The 15,364-nt window shown below is 42.4% G+C and overlaps 2 protein-coding genes across 4 annotated transcripts in view; one reads left to right on the forward strand and one right to left on the reverse strand.

Annotated features, from left to right (window-relative positions):
- Positions 1-7,715, reverse strand: part of LOC135262026 (fibrocystin-L-like) — a 52,011-nt gene extending 44,296 nt beyond the window's left edge. For both annotated transcript variants that reach the window (XM_064348788.1, XM_064348787.1), the window contains exons 1-13: positions 7,588-7,715; positions 5,577-5,697; positions 4,964-5,041; positions 4,731-4,875; positions 4,540-4,648; positions 3,848-3,905; positions 3,532-3,625; positions 2,709-2,762; positions 2,520-2,593; positions 2,282-2,324; positions 2,114-2,184; positions 1,910-2,020; positions 697-786 (exon numbers count right to left, since the gene is read on the reverse strand). In XM_064348788.1, coding sequence (XP_064204858.1) covers positions 697-786; positions 1,910-2,020; positions 2,114-2,184; positions 2,282-2,324; positions 2,520-2,593; positions 2,709-2,762; positions 3,532-3,625; positions 3,848-3,905; positions 4,540-4,648; positions 4,731-4,875; positions 4,964-5,041; positions 5,577-5,643 — 994 coding nt within the window. In that variant the 5' untranslated portion in view covers positions 5,644-5,697; positions 7,588-7,715. The remainder of the gene's footprint in view (positions 1-696; positions 787-1,909; positions 2,021-2,113; positions 2,185-2,281; positions 2,325-2,519; positions 2,594-2,708; positions 2,763-3,531; positions 3,626-3,847; positions 3,906-4,539; positions 4,649-4,730; positions 4,876-4,963; positions 5,042-5,576; positions 5,698-7,587) is intronic.
- A 671-nt stretch (positions 7,716-8,386) lies between these two features.
- LOC135262027 (formyl peptide receptor 2-like) lies at positions 8,387-12,858 on the forward strand. 2 transcript variants are annotated; one of them, XM_064348791.1, is made up of 3 exons: positions 8,387-8,861; positions 9,466-9,668; positions 11,128-12,858. In XM_064348791.1, the coding sequence occupies exon 3, from the start codon at positions 11,216-11,218 to the stop codon at positions 12,269-12,271; it is 1,056 nt and encodes a 351-aa protein (XP_064204861.1). In that variant the 5' UTR covers positions 8,387-8,861; positions 9,466-9,668; positions 11,128-11,215; the 3' UTR covers positions 12,272-12,858. The 2 variants fall into 2 exon arrangements, with proteins under 2 accessions (XP_064204861.1, XP_064204860.1); XM_064348790.1 differs by having other exon boundaries at positions 8,388-8,861; positions 11,104-12,858.
- Positions 12,859-15,364: the final 2,506 nt, after the last annotated feature.

Genomic DNA, 15,364 nt, shown 5'->3' on the forward strand with positions numbered 1-15,364 from the left:
CTTCCTGCTGGAGCTGTCCCAAGTGCATCATGAAATAGACACTTTTTTAAGGCTTGATAAAGTGTAACTGGAAGCTGCACTGAAAGGCACATGTTGTGCTTCACATTTGTGACCATGGTAACCACATGGAGAGGCCCTTATATATTATTTGTTCATTGAGTAATGAAACAAGCTAACTGGACACTTTAAATGTTCAGATGCACAGAGATATAAGTACATTATCTAATTTCACATTACATGTTACTATCCCTGTCTCTCTGAATTTAAGCAGAACAGAAAGTAATTAGCTACCTATAGAGCTAATGACTAAAAACAGACAGCTACTACAGTTCATCATTCAGCACATACAGGACAGTATCAGGATCTCCATTAAATCACAACATGCTCCTTTGAGAATAAAGCCTGCTCTGACACCCTATGATCTTTGGTGCAGATTCACATCTGTACATATTTTCATCCTGATAATACTATCGGCTATCAGCTCTCACAAAGGATTCATGGTTTGTTGAAAAGATAACATCGGCGACAACATCTCAAACGTACACGCTCACGTCCCTAAACGCCCTTGGATGCCTAAAATTCCACTCCTTCTGTGACGTGAAATTCTGAGTGACGCAAAAGCCAAAAAAAAAAAAACAACAAAAAAACAAAGGAGTTACATAAAACCGTGACCTGACTGATCGAAATGAATCTCACCTGGGAAAACTGTCATGTTGTTTATCTGGTGCTTGGGGGTGACGCACGTGAGTCTCTCATCAGATAAGCTCAGGATCAGGCAATCTTGGCCTAAAATAGAAGCAAACGCCGCACCGCGATGGCCACTGTCAGGTGACTTGCGCCCGGAATTATCAGTTTTGCTCCGCCAAGGTTTTTATCGAATCAAAGAAAATGTACAGAGTTGTTGTTGACATCCCCCCCAAACTATTTATTTGCGTTTTAACCAAACTGACAGCTAAATTCAGGCTTATTCTGATGATTTCATGTGAAGCAAAGTCCAGACTCAAAAACATACAGCACCTTCATGGATCATTTATTTTGATGTTATTTTTTGCTTGCACTAATTTATCAACATAAGCCCCGTAAAACAATGACTTTACTTAATTGGTATTGAGATGTAAAAATATTACATGTTATAATTACAGTAAGTTTTATCGATAGTTTTTACCTTATTTTTACGTAACCAAAAATCAGGTGTTGAAACCAGCCATTCACATAGAAAGACATTGGCAGGTTTTCTAATATTGTGACAATGAAAAAAAACATACATCCTCAAAATCCTTAAAGCAGACACTTCCTGTCCAACAGACAGACTATGCAGGTAGAAATGCTTCGGTGTTAAACTGTGTTGTTCACTCGCAAACATGTCTTGAATAGTTGGGCCTTCTCAAACATCAAAGACCAGCTGCCGCAATCTGAGGAGTTTCCGTCACATGCTGATACCTGATTACCGTCTCTGATTCTCTCTGGAGGCAGTGAGAACATTCCCTGAACATCCTGTTTGCCGGTGCGATGCGTGTTGTTGCTCAACAAAGCTTTGCTACGAATAATTGTGGTGGCAGCGTAGTATAGTGGGTAAGGAACTGGCCTTGTAACCGAAAGGTCACAGGTTTGATTCCCGGGGAGGTCGCTGTTGTTGTACCCTTGAGCAAGGTACTTAACCCGCATTGCTTCAGTATATATCCAGCTGTATAAATGGATGCAGTGTAAATACTATGTAAAGGTTGCGTAAGTTGCTCTGGTCATCTGTTAAATGCCTGTAATGTACTGTAAATAACTGCAATAAGGAAAAGCAGCTGGTGGGACTGCACTGAATGTGTCTGTCACACGGCTGAATTGTTAAATTGGCAATGGGTGAAAAGTAAATGTAGACTTTTAAAATCATTAATCTATATTCACGTTAAAATATTACCTCCGACTAGAACGGTTGCTGGGCGATCGGTTTCGTCGAAGTAGCGCCCCTCGATGGTGAGGATCGTTCCACCTTCTAAGCTCCCCGCTGGGGGAGAAACTCTGTTCACCTCTAAAAAAAGACAAAAAGATGAAGTAAGGATTTATCGCCCCAAAAGGTTCATGCAGTGACCGCGCGTTAATTAACGCTTTTTTTTTCCTGTACCGGCGTAGGTCTGGAACATGGCCAGCTTGTCCAGAGATGACACGGTCAACACGGCAGCGTCCGGTAGACTCCTGTAACAGAAAGCATCCGCTCGGTTAAACGTCGCGATCAATAAACGTCCGCGCAAACTTACAGCTACCAAAGGGTAAACGACCCGGTCACACCCACCTTCCGTACTGGTCGTCCAGGATGTAACTCAGATTGTGATGCCCTGAAAAAAAAACCAATATTCATTATACTTTAATCAAGCATAAATATCTACCACACCAGATGGTCAAAAACATTGTTGTAGTCAAAAAGGATGTAGGGTCAAAAATACTTTTTTAATTTATTTTTATATATGGGACAGATAACTTATGTGATAACTTTGACAGTTAGATACGGTATACAGAATACAGATTCTTACCAATATATGTCCCGGTCATTTTGCAAGTCATTGTTCCAAAGTAACTACTCTCGTGTTCTAACGTGAGACCGTAGCTGAAAAAAGTGGAAGCACAGAAATTAATTTAAGAGTTAGTGCTGTGACGCCATTTGTAATGACTGCGCTGGAGAAATGAAATGGGGGTTGGGGGCTGGGGGGGGGGGCGCTTACAGGACATCAGAGTTCGGCTTCAGAAGCTCACACGGCATCCCGCCCATGTAGGTCCTGTAACGCGCGGGACATTGAAAAGCATTAAGTTACATCCACTGAGCATTACGTTACATCCACTGAGCAGACTGTAATGTGCAGAACATTCAAAAGCATTAGATTACATCCACTCAGCAGACTGTAACGCACAGGGCATTGAAAAGTGTTACATTACATCCACTCAGCATACTGTAATGAACAGGACATTGAAAAGCATTACATTACATCCACTCAGCAGACTGTAACGCACAGGGCATTGAAAAGCATTATGTTACATCCACTCAGCAGACTGTAATGCGTGGGACATTGAAAAGCATTATGTTACATTCACTGAGCATTACATTACATCCACTGAGCAGACGCTCTTATCCAGAGAACACAAGGGCTTCCTTCACTGTGATTGGAGCACAATCCCCAGCTCTCAACATTCACAATAGTTTTGTTATGCAGTGCATTTGGTGTAAAACCTGGACATATAATAATCACACTTCATCAGCATATTGCACGTGATAATATATCATACGATAACATTATTATGAAAATAACATAATCATATCAACACAAATAATTCAAAGAGAATTTCTAAATATTGACACGTGAAGTATACAGGACTGATTTTCACATGTGATTTCAGATTTCTGGTCATCGATTGTCAAAACCCCCTGTGATGCAGTGGTGTTTGTCAATGTTGACCCCCAAAGGGGACCCCAAAACGGTGGGTTACCCCATCTAAAGCTTTCAGGCATTATGGACAGGGACTCGTTCACCGCTGGCATCGCGACTCTACCTCAGCACCCTGACGTTTAGCCCGTTGGTGCTCTTGTCGGTGTTGCTGCCGTAGACGTCGGTGAAGATCCGCCCCCAGACTGTCACCAGGGATCCTGCGCATTTGAAGAAAACGGTCACACTTTACGGGTTTCGCCGATGCCAAGAATGCGTGAAGAAGATTTGTCCAAAAGAAAAAAAGACAAAGCAGAAAAGCATAAACAAAATTCTTCAGCCTTTAAAGCGTAGCATAAAGACACTGGTGTGTGTGTGTGTGTGTGTGTGTGTGTGTGTGTGTGTGTGTGTGTGTGTGTATGTGTGTGTTTTGAAGACCATACCTGGCAAACCAGTGGTAGGTGTAATGCTGCTGATTGTGGGAGAGCGGTAGTTTCGTGGCTGAAAAGAAATTGACGAAGAAAACTCAGAAGATATATACCTGTATATTTTGATATTTGGGACAATACTTTTCAATCAATTAGTCAATAAAACATCAGGAGATCTTTGTAAAGGAAAGTGCCCGTTTAGAAACGAAGCCGAAGAGAGGCAATGTACACACGGGCGCGGATTTGCGTGAAACCGTGATGCTGGCTCACAGGGCTTCTGGGAGGCTCATCCTGACGAGCACCGTTCTAGGGCGCGGACAGGCCCCACGGACCGCCGTCCTAATCTGCCAACTACGGTGCGACCAGAAGCAGCCGCGACTTCGCATGCTTCAAAGAGCGCGCTTGCTTGCGCTCTGAATTCAACAGCTGAGGTTTAAGCAATGAGTGGCGCTATACATACTGTAGGAGGACATTTTGAATTTTGGAGCTAAGGGTGAAGGGTTAGTATTAACGCTTTAAAGAGAAGGTTTTTTGAAACGTTTTTTTTTTTTTTCAAAATTCAAAATTCAAAAGTCTGTGTTCTAGAACTCCATCCCTTTCGATTACCAGCAGTGATTGTGACATCAGCATTAGAATGTTCAGGACATTCAAATGCTATACTCGTGACTTAGCACAGTGAAGGGTTGAGGAAAAGGACATTTACTCACATAGTAGCTGCACCAGTAGGGGCTCTCAGCTCCACCACAGATCTGGCTTTTGGGGATGGGGACCCCGTCCACGCTCACCCGCACCTCGTAGGTGCCGTAGGGCATGGGCCTGGGGACGTCACATCGCACTCGTAAGTACGAAACGGCGCAGGAGACGCGTACGCGCACATGAAACACCGCGAGGGACTTACCTGGTGTAGCACATTATCTGGTTGCCGTGGGTGGAGTCCCTCTCCACGTCACAGGGGATAGACAGTGTGTCTGACACCAGGTATACCTTGTTCCCGAAGTCCTTGTCCTGGGCGTTGAGGGTGAACTGGTTCTCCTGGGCGAAGCCTATTCACGAATCACACAAAAGTGGTTAGACGGGCAGAGTCCTGGTTCTGTACCCCGGGGCCAGTGAACCGCGGATCTCAGATCATACCTTCCCCTCCGATGGTCAGTCTCGTTGCTCCATTCAAACTTCCCGTTTTCGGGAGCAGTCTGTCGACTCGTTGGGCACCTGAGGCGCACAAAGTCCATGAAGTGCGAATGCAGATTAGAATACGGTGCAATGACTGTTTTAAGATTCCTGGCTACTGTTCCTGAATGGCTGGACTCAATATGCCCAAACTCGGACCTACAGTACATGGCTTGTTTGCACAAACAGATTTTCATGGGCTCAGAAAGCACCCGTATATTTTTTTCTTTTCTTTGTAAAGAAAGAAACTCACATATTAATTTAAGGAGGGGGTATATTAAGTTATTTGTATATGATAAATGCCTGTTTTATTAACATTTAATTTTTTGTGTCACAGGTAAGTTTGAAAGCTGTCAAATAAATAGTTATTAGAAACATTATTATACATAGTTAATCAGGTTAAGTTACGTGGTAATTAAGTCCATCAAATCCTGTGTCCCCAATGCAGCCTTTGAATTAGTAGTTTTTTTAATAATGTACAATAAAGTGTTAAGATTGTGAAATACAACATAAAAATGAATTTGATCGAATGAAATATTATGTTAAGAAGTAAGGAGGTATAAAATGGGGCTCTTACCTGACAGGCTGCAAAGGCAAAGGATTGCCAGCGACAAGAACTCAGGCTTTCGCAGCCAATCCATCATCCGCTACTACGCGCTTCAATGTTGGCCGAACATTAGACGACAATATGGTTCAATCTAAATGCAACACACAACAAAACTCATTAATAAAACGGTAAAAGTACGAATAACTAATTCTGAATACTCCACGGGAATCTAAAGCTTGTTGTAATGTTTGGAAAAAGAGGTCAAACAATCTATGAAACAACAGTATTATGAAATCCACTTTTCAACGCGTATGCATTAAATAGCCACACAGACGTAAACAAAGGGACTGTTTGCATTTCTAGCTCGTAGTACGGAGTACATATCGACCTACCCGTTAATTACGTCCCAAGTCAAGTAGCACCTGAATGGGAAAAACAGCGGTGGGCATAATACTCCGTTTAGCCTCCTACATTGTCATGGTAACTCTAGCTGAAAACTTTTCTGTGATGAATTGTCTGGCCCGCCAGAGTAGACACGCATGTTCGCACTCGCCGAATGCCTAATACTGCGGTAACACTGTATTTGTTGCAATTACTTGTGGGCCGTGAAACAGAAGCAAAGAGAAAACAATTAAACAATTGCACTGAAGAGCCTTGAGACGCGGGCCGCGAAGTGTCGGATTATGCAATTCGCTTGGTGGTGACGTTAACGTGTTAAAATCATTTCATAATAACTGCGTTTTCGGATGTCAGGTTTTATTACTTGCTTAATCATCATTATGACCATGAAACAGTCAGCAGCAAGACGCCAGTCCCGCCTAATTCGGTCACTTTGATGCGTAATCACTGACAGTCATTGAATTGTCTTTCCTAAATCATCAATAAGCAAATGCACATTCCACAATCCGGAATGGGACCAAACGTTATCTATTAAGAATTGAATTAACACTATTACAGTGGAATTAACATTGGATAATTTACTGCGTAGGCTTAAATTTTAAAGAATATATTAGATGGTTACTTACATGCCCGGTGAACGGGATAACATTTATTTATTTATTTATTTATTTATTTATTTATTTATTTATTTATTTCATAAATATAGTAACCTTCTTGCAGACATACGTAGGCTTCATATGCAAATGCATGATAGCTCATGCAAATATAATATTTTGGCCGCAGCAAACAATCCTTGTTCCATTTATGACTGAAAAACAGCCTTTACATTTTTAAAACGTGTGTAAATGATGCTAGAATGGATGGTGCTTTTTTACATGCTAGACTAGACAGTGATTTAAAATTTGTGAAATCGCTGAGGTATGAATATCCCATGATATCTATAAAAATGAAATTGCCTTTTGCCTTTTATAATTGCAGTGACAAATAAATGCAATAGCCTAGTTTCCATTTTTACCTGAAAACTGAAAATATAGCTAGGCTACAGAAAAATCACAAAATAAATAAAAATCTGTTACCATGAACCTTCAGGTCCATTATCACCGTCATTTCACGACTACGTAACACCAAATTGGTGTTTAATTATATTTTAATGTAGCAATAATCTTTTAAAACTTCTTTACTTTCTCTCATGGAGTTTAGAACTGTTTTTAATTTATTTGTTTTTTTTTTTGGCGTGTGTAAAATGTATATGTTATTTACACAACATATAAATTCATTAAAAACAGTTCTAAACTCCATGAGAGAACGCAAAGAAATTTAAGTTTTAAAAGATTATTGCTGCCTTAAAATACAATCAAAAACCAATTACGTAGTCGTGAAATGACAAATAGTCGTGATTTTTCATTCTAATTTTGCATATAGCCTATTTTTGTTAGTCTACTTTTTATTTTAATTACCTTGAATCGTTCTGAGTGTTTATGAACGTTTCATCCCTAAAATACTGAAGTCAGTGATGAGAATGCCTACTGCCGGACCGTTCTGTTACAGATCGTGTGCAATGTGTTACGATCAATTGTACAAACCTAACACTCAAGCACACATTAGGATCACACAAGCACAATATTTCTAAAATGGTACTTACCTGTTAGAAGGTCAAGTCTGTCTGTCCAGAAACCATCGGGCTCTCTCTCGTATATCATGTGGGAGGAACGGAACACGGATGTTTTGCATTGTAACCATGTGCGTGTGTGGGTAGGTTACTGTAATAAGATGCATTGCATGCATTGTAAAAAAAAAAAAAAAATTCATCTTTTGTCTGACAGCATTACATGTGATATCTGATGGCGAACAAAATATCTGATAGGCTATCAGACAACAACCAAAAAGGCATCAAACGTAAGACAAAGATTTTTCTCTCAATCAGTGTCTTATCATCAAAGGATGTGGATGTTCGGGACAGGCACCCACTCGTCATTCAGTGTTAACAGATGTCCCCTATTTTAAACTTAAGAAAGTACGGAAGAAAAACATACTGAGCTCAGGTTTATCTGTGCCAAACTGGAGCAACGAGTCGCGCTCGCATGTTTGGAGCGGGGACAAGACCAAGTGTCTTCAAAAATATGGGCTGACAATTAGCCTACACAAGGGAGCAGATGGGGGAAAACCCATAAAAATACAGATAGGATACATTTATGATATTTAGTCAGAAGTTGAGCGCGAGGGGATTCGATAAAACCTACGAACAATGCCACATTAAAACTTAATTTAATTGAACAGATTAGCTCATCTGGATTTCAGTGGTGCCCCACCCCTTCCTGGCTTCCTATCATGCGATAAACAGATGGCATTTACCGGACTGATCGTATTTGGAACAAATCTAGTCGCGATGCTGAACGCAGACTGCGTCATAGCGCGTGTGTTCTTATTGGAGTTGGATAAAGTTGGACGCACGAATCGCCTTATTTACAAATTGGTGTGCTTGAATCGTTGCGATGTGAAACAAACCAGATTAAATAAACAAAATATACAATGTAACTATTAGCCGAACTGTGGGCGGACTTTAGCAAACGAACTAGGTGTATAAATCTCCTCAGTGTGTCTTATTTCACTCTACCAGAAACACGGTTTCAGTCCACATTCAAATGTGTCGGCAGTCAGAAGTGTGGGAAGTATCTGTATATTGGTTTGTCAACTACTCCTTCTGTAGGGAGAACGCCCTTTGCAAAGAAGTACTATAAGTTCCTCTTAACAGTCTATCTAACGATTGTGTTTGGGAAACCCATTTTGCGGGAGAACGATCGTTGCTTAAGAACACCGTAAACACACTCGTTGATCCTAACATCCGACGTCATCGGGTAAATCACCTCAGTTCAGTTCTTGCAGCATTACTGTGGACTGTCATTGAAGCCAAAAAAGGTATTTCTAACTGTGGTCATTGTGTAAGCACAGTGTATACCTTTCTTTTGCAAAATACTAATGAGGTGTGGTTGAGAAAGATGGCCTTTTTTGTATGAACCACATGCCTGACCAAACTAGGTTGACTACCGGTGGCTAGATTCTTCTGGCCTACTGTACAAATTGATTGTGGCTTCCGATTGTATGTTGTTTTGAGCCCTGGGACCTCAGTTGCACGATGGAGTTTAATTCAGCTGTTTTTTACAAAAGTGGCAAAAATGGTTTTTGACCCAGCCCGCACTGTCTGAATTTAATATACAAAATGGCGGGGAGCTTTATTTATCCGCAGACGCTCAAATGCGAACACGAGCACGTGGACCCAATAAAATAACAGTTTAACACACACCACACCGCTGAGTGTCAGTGTTATACGTAGCATAGTATGAGCTGCAGTTTCCGCAGAACCGAACTTCTATCTGAGGCCTTTCCGCTTCAAATTATTTGTGTTTCACTTATTTATTTATTTTCTTTGTTTTGCCCATTGACGCAGTGAACAGTCCTGTGGTTTCCTGTGGTGTGAACACGGCGGTTTTTCTTCTTTTTTTTTTTTTTTTTTTTTTTTAAGCTGCAAACAGCGAGTGACATTATGGGAACACTCGCTCTTTTAGACTGCACGCGCTCAGGCTAACTCAACAACACGAAGACCAGCGAACAGCGGCACACTTCACAGGAGCGCAAGCATACGTCTAGCCACGCTAAAATTTGAATATATCTTTGAAGAGGCTATGTGGATCCAGGTTTCATTGGCTTCAAACTGATATAGGAAAGGTAAGCATGCAAAATTTCACTGTATTTTTAATCCCATAGACCTTGATAATTAGACACTAGAGCTGGTAGGAACCTTGCAACTGGTGTGCATATGCGTTAATGGGTGAATGGAAGGAATTAATTGCGAAGTGTTTTGTGTAGCTATAGTTTCTGGAGAAGGCACTACATATGTGCAGTATATACTACAAAATAACAGTACAGATTTGATATATACAGAATGCAAAATGTGGACTACTACAATAGCTATGGATAACCAATTCTTCAGAAATATTGTTGGTTATTGTGCACAATGAGATATGATTTAATGATGCCAAATATCATGATTTAAAAAAAAATAAATGTTACTTCTTGCTAAGGGGAATAAAATTATGCAATATAAAATAAAAGCACAGATGACCACAAGAAAATTAGGCAGGGAAAGGGATTTTTGGACCGAAATCTGTTGGTTTTATTCCTGTTTTAAGAAGAAAAAAGGCTTGATTGGTTTTGATCGGAGCCCCTAAGCTGAGATGGGGAGAAAACCTTTGTTCAGCTGGTTTGCTTTCCCTCGAAAACGTTCAGCCTGCAATGCCTTCTGGGACACTCTTTGGGAGAGGGTCGCTGTATGTCGAAAGTATTTCCTGGACGAGACCCGATCACGTTGAAGAACCTCGGATTTGGATTCCCTGTCAAAAGGAGCTTTGCTATCAAAGTTGCATATGCATGCAGAAACAAGCTTTGCAGCTATGTATGATGCCTTAGGCTGCAAAGACCAATTTGCTAAAGCATAATTGATTTGAACAGAATGAATACAACATTCTTTGCACATGTAAGACTGATTTGAAAATAATTTTTTTTTTTAAGATTTGCAAAGTTGTAAGATACTTTGAGTGTAAATTGTGACACAGTATACAAGTTTATGTGGGGTGCCGTTTGTAAAAAAATAAAAATAAAAAAAGTTGCAAACTCTGAAACCTTGTTCAATTTATACATATTTAGCATAGCCAAGTGTGGAGAGAAATTGGTGCAAAAAATTGTAATAGCCAATACGGCACCCCATAAGTTTAATGGTAATATATGCCACAATACCATAATTATCATACATTTTCCCCCACCATGACAACTGTATTTGCAGTATTCCGTGGTGTTTGACATGATGTTATGACAAACCTTAGTTATCAAGTGTTGCCAAATGAAAAGAATTACCGTGAAGAGAGAAAAGATTTAGATGAATTACAAATCTCCCACTTCTCTTTCTCTCTCTCTCTCTTGCTCTATCTCTCTCACACACACATACACACACATACACACATATACACACACACACACACGCATGCGCGCACACACACACTCTCTCACACACACATCACACATACACATAAACTCTCTCTCTCTCACACACACACACACACACACACACACACACACACACACTCTCACACATGCACACATACAGACACACTCTCACACAAACACACAGACACTCACACACACTCTCTCTCTCTCACACACACACACACACAGACACACACACACACACACTCTCTCACACACACACACACCCACAGATGGCTACCAGCAGCTCCCTTCCCTCGCCCCTCCCGGAAGCCCAGCTGGTAAAGTCTTCCTTGGACACGGTCGATGACGCCATGGACAAAGTGTCGATCGTGCTGTACACGTTCACCATCATCCTGGGCGTCACGGGCAACGCGGTGGTCGTCTGGATGGGCGGCTTCCGCCTGCCGCAGACGGTCACCAACGTGTGGCTGGTCAACCTGGCGGTGGCCGACCTGATCTTCTGCCTGACCCGCATCATCTCGCTGGTCAAGAAGCTCTTCTTTGACTACTGGCCCTTCGGCGTCTTCCTCTGCAAGTTCAACGGCTTCTTCAAGTACGCCAACATGTTCTGCAGCGTCTTCCTCCTCAGCACCATCAGCGTGGACCGGGCGCTGTGCGTGTGGCGGCCCGTGCTCATCAAAAAGCGCCGCACCCTGCACGTCGCCCGCCTGGTCAGCGTGGCGGTCTGGGTGCTGTCCGTGACTCTCAGCGCCCCCTACTTCTACTACCGAACCACCTACCCCAACAAGGACAACCTCCCCAAGTGCTCCATGGAAGGGAAGGAGAGGGGAGGCGAAGCGTCGGCCATGACGGCCTTGTACGTCCTGCGTTTCCTGTGCGGCTTCCTCCTCCCCTTCCTGGTGATCCTGTGCTGCTACACGCTAGCCGCCCTGGGCATACGGCGCACCAGGCTGTCCCGGAAGTCCAAGCCCCTCAAGATCCTGGCCTGCCTCGTCATCGCCTTCTTCCTGTGCTGGGCGCCCTACCACTGCCTCCTGCTGGCCAAGATGGTGAACAGCAAGAACCGGGTGGTGAAGATAGGCCTCCCGCTGGCCAAGGGGCTGGCCTACTTCAACAGCAGCGTCAACCCGCTGCTCTACTTCTTCATGGGCCTGGACCTGCGCAAGCGCTTCCGGCAGAGCCTGGCCGAGGTGTACAGGAGAGCCCTGGCCGAGGGGGAGGGCCCCACCGGCCAATCAGACGAGGGGCCCGCGGAGAGCTCCGCCCCCGCCACGCAGGCCAGGGCGGTGGGAGACATCTCCAAGGCAAGCGTGGCCGTTTTATGATAGCTTAAAATGGACGAAAATGTCACGTAGTCGTGTACCGTTAAGTGCGTGACGGTGTAGCTGGAAAATATTGTCTTCCTATCACAAGTCCCTGGCAAATGCCTACATGTCCAGAACCGATGCAACCTTCTGTAACAATTGTATTGATATATATTTTTATTAACTTTTTTCGTGAACCGTTAAACTGTGCCGTACGTAATATTGTTTTATACTGCCGTATACAGTGTTATTTGGGTATGTTGAAAGTGATATCGGAGGCACAGGAGGCACGGCCTAGTATGTATGTTTATTTTATTCAATCAACTCCAGAAGGCCACAGCATCATTTCATGATGGTCATTGTAATGTCTTTCCATGGTAAGAGTAAGAATTTTGAGCTCGTGATGCTATTCTACTGCTTCTGATGTTCTAAGAAATCTGTGGTTGTAGTTCCAGTGAAACATGAAGGTGTTCAATCAAACGACAGTTCCTTAGTAATCTTAGCTGTCATGAAAATATGACATGAAAATATGACTGCATTTGAACCAGATATCTTCTCTTTTGTTGTGTTGAAAAAATGAAAATAAAATGATTGATTGATTTATTTGACCTCTAAGGGCACTTTCATTTTTGTTTTTGTCCCACGATATTTTGACTAATTCAATAAATCTGGAGAAATTATTAAATAATTAATTATAATTAAATAATTAAATCAGGAGAAATTAGATGAACAATTGCAGACTGGATCTGTTTTTACATAATAACTGGATCTCAAGTGCGAGCAAAAGTAGTTTATGTGCATTAGGAGAGACATTGTGTATGGATATTTTTTTTCTTTTCGGGGCTGTTAGTCTTCCAGTTGCACCTGCTCCTCGTTCTTCCTCATCCTCATCATCATCGGCACCTTGTTCCCATGGTAGCTTTAGTCTTGTTGTTTATTATACATGGGGATTTGATTGGCTTAACAGTGACTGGAAGTGCAAACATGCGTGGTTGTCATGTGTCGGTTCCCGCTCAACAAACTGCTTAATTACAACACGTCCATTCACAGCACTCCTGGGGTTTCTCCCCTTCTTTGCCAGTACCGATATCACGTTATTTAAACAATGCAGTTAATACCAAGGTTGTAAACAAAATCTTCATTGTTGTCAACTAACTTTTGTTATTGTTTTGCAAGAAGGCTAGCAAGTTTTGCAAGTTGACCTCTGACTGGGAGTGCTTCCCGAAAAAGCACTTAGCAAAAGAAAGCAAAAAAATAATCGGGGAGACAGTCATAAGGTGGTGAGCAGCATGTCTGGATGGGGAAGTGTGAAGTTTGCGTCTACATTGGTTTAGTCAGAGAAGGGGCCATTTTTAGTCATTGCATTATTATCTTCCATTTATTTTGTCTGCTACGTCCCAAAACGTCAACCCAAGTTCCAATAACCGAGGACAACAATGGACAGTAACACAACAAATGTCACAAACAAAACAAAGGAAGTCCAAATATACAGACAATAACAAAAATATAAGATTTATTACAAACCAGCAAGACAAAACAGAACACATTACCATGTGTAGGTTATGGTTCAGGCAGAAAATAGACCAGGCTACTCTTCTTCCAAAAGGAAGCACAGTTTTACACCTCACTACCAACGCAAAGTAAAGAATGTGAGTCAGAGAACATCTTCCTGCTCTGGCCTAACCACCTAAAAACAAGAAAACCAGCTCACTACCTGCAACCCACAACAGCATACACTTTTCAGGGGAACTGTGGTCTTTGTGTGTGTGAAAAGATGCCTACTTCCCAATACTATGCATGCATGTGTGTGTGTATATATGTGCTTGCGTGTGTGTGTGTATGTGCTTGCGTGTGTGTGTGTGTGTGTGCCTCGTGCAACTGATAATGACTCCTAACGATTCCTCCATGTTTAGTTTTATTCACCAGGACTGTATAATTACAGAAAGCTGTGCATGTACACAGGCCTAGATCAGATGTTGCTTGCTCCAGAAGGCCACAGCATCGTTTCATGATGGTCATTGTAATGTCTTTCCATGGTAAGAGTAAGAATTTTGAGCTTGTGATGCTATTCTACTGCTTCTGATGTTCTAAGAAATCTGTGGTTGTAGTTCCAGTGAAACATGAAGGTGTTCAATCAAACGACTGTTCCTTAGTAATCTTAGCTGTCATGAAAATATGACATGAAAATATGACTGCATTTGAACCAGATATCTTCTCCTTTGTTGTGTTGAAAAAATGAAAATAAAATGAATGATGATGATTGTGTGTGGAAGTGTGTGAAAATGCTGAATCAACATTACGCTTTTGACGACATATTCTCGACTGTTAAAAGACACCCAATTCCCAGTACTATGCATGCATGTGTGTGTGTATATATGTGCTTGCATGTGTGTGTGTGTGTGTGTGTGCGTGGGTTTGTGTGTGTGTGTGTGTGTGTGTGTGTGTGCGTGGGTTTGTGTGTGTGTGTGTGTGTGTGTGTGTGTGCGTGTGTGTGTGCGTGTGTGTGTGTGTGCCTGGGTTTGTGTGTGTGTGTGTGTGTGTGTGTGTGTGTGCGTGGGTTTGTGTGTGTGTGTGTGTGTGTGTGCGTGTGTGTGTGCGTGTGTGTGCGTGTGCGTGGGTTTGTGTGTGTGTGTGTGTGTGTGTGTGTGTGCGTGGGTTTGTGTGTGTGTGTGTGTGTGTGTGTGTGTGTGTGTGTGCGTGTGTGTGTGTGTGTGTGTGTGTGTGCGTGGGTTTGTGTGTGTGTGTGCCTTGTGCAACTGATAATGACTCCTAACGATTCCTCCATGTTTAGTTTTATTCACCAGGACTGTATAATTACAGAAAGCTGTGCATGTACACAGGCCTAGATCAGATGTTGCTTGTATCTTCAAATGGTTCATCTCCATCCATCCATCCATTGTCTATACCCGCTTATGCTGGGCAGGAACATGCCCTGAGCAGGCCGCCAATCTATCGCAGGGTGCACTCCAGAGGAAACCTACGCCTGCCCACAAAAAGGCCCGGGCCGGATGTCAGGCCAGGACCTTCTTGCTGTGAGTGGAAAGTGCTACCTACTGCTATTCACCACAGACTTTCACAACCTTGCAGCAGCTAAGCGGTTCAAATGACATCTGG

This window comes from Anguilla rostrata, chromosome 8 (genome assembly GCF_018555375.3).
Source record: "Anguilla rostrata isolate EN2019 chromosome 8, ASM1855537v3, whole genome shotgun sequence".
Lineage (NCBI taxonomy): Eukaryota > Metazoa > Chordata > Actinopteri > Anguilliformes > Anguillidae > Anguilla > Anguilla rostrata.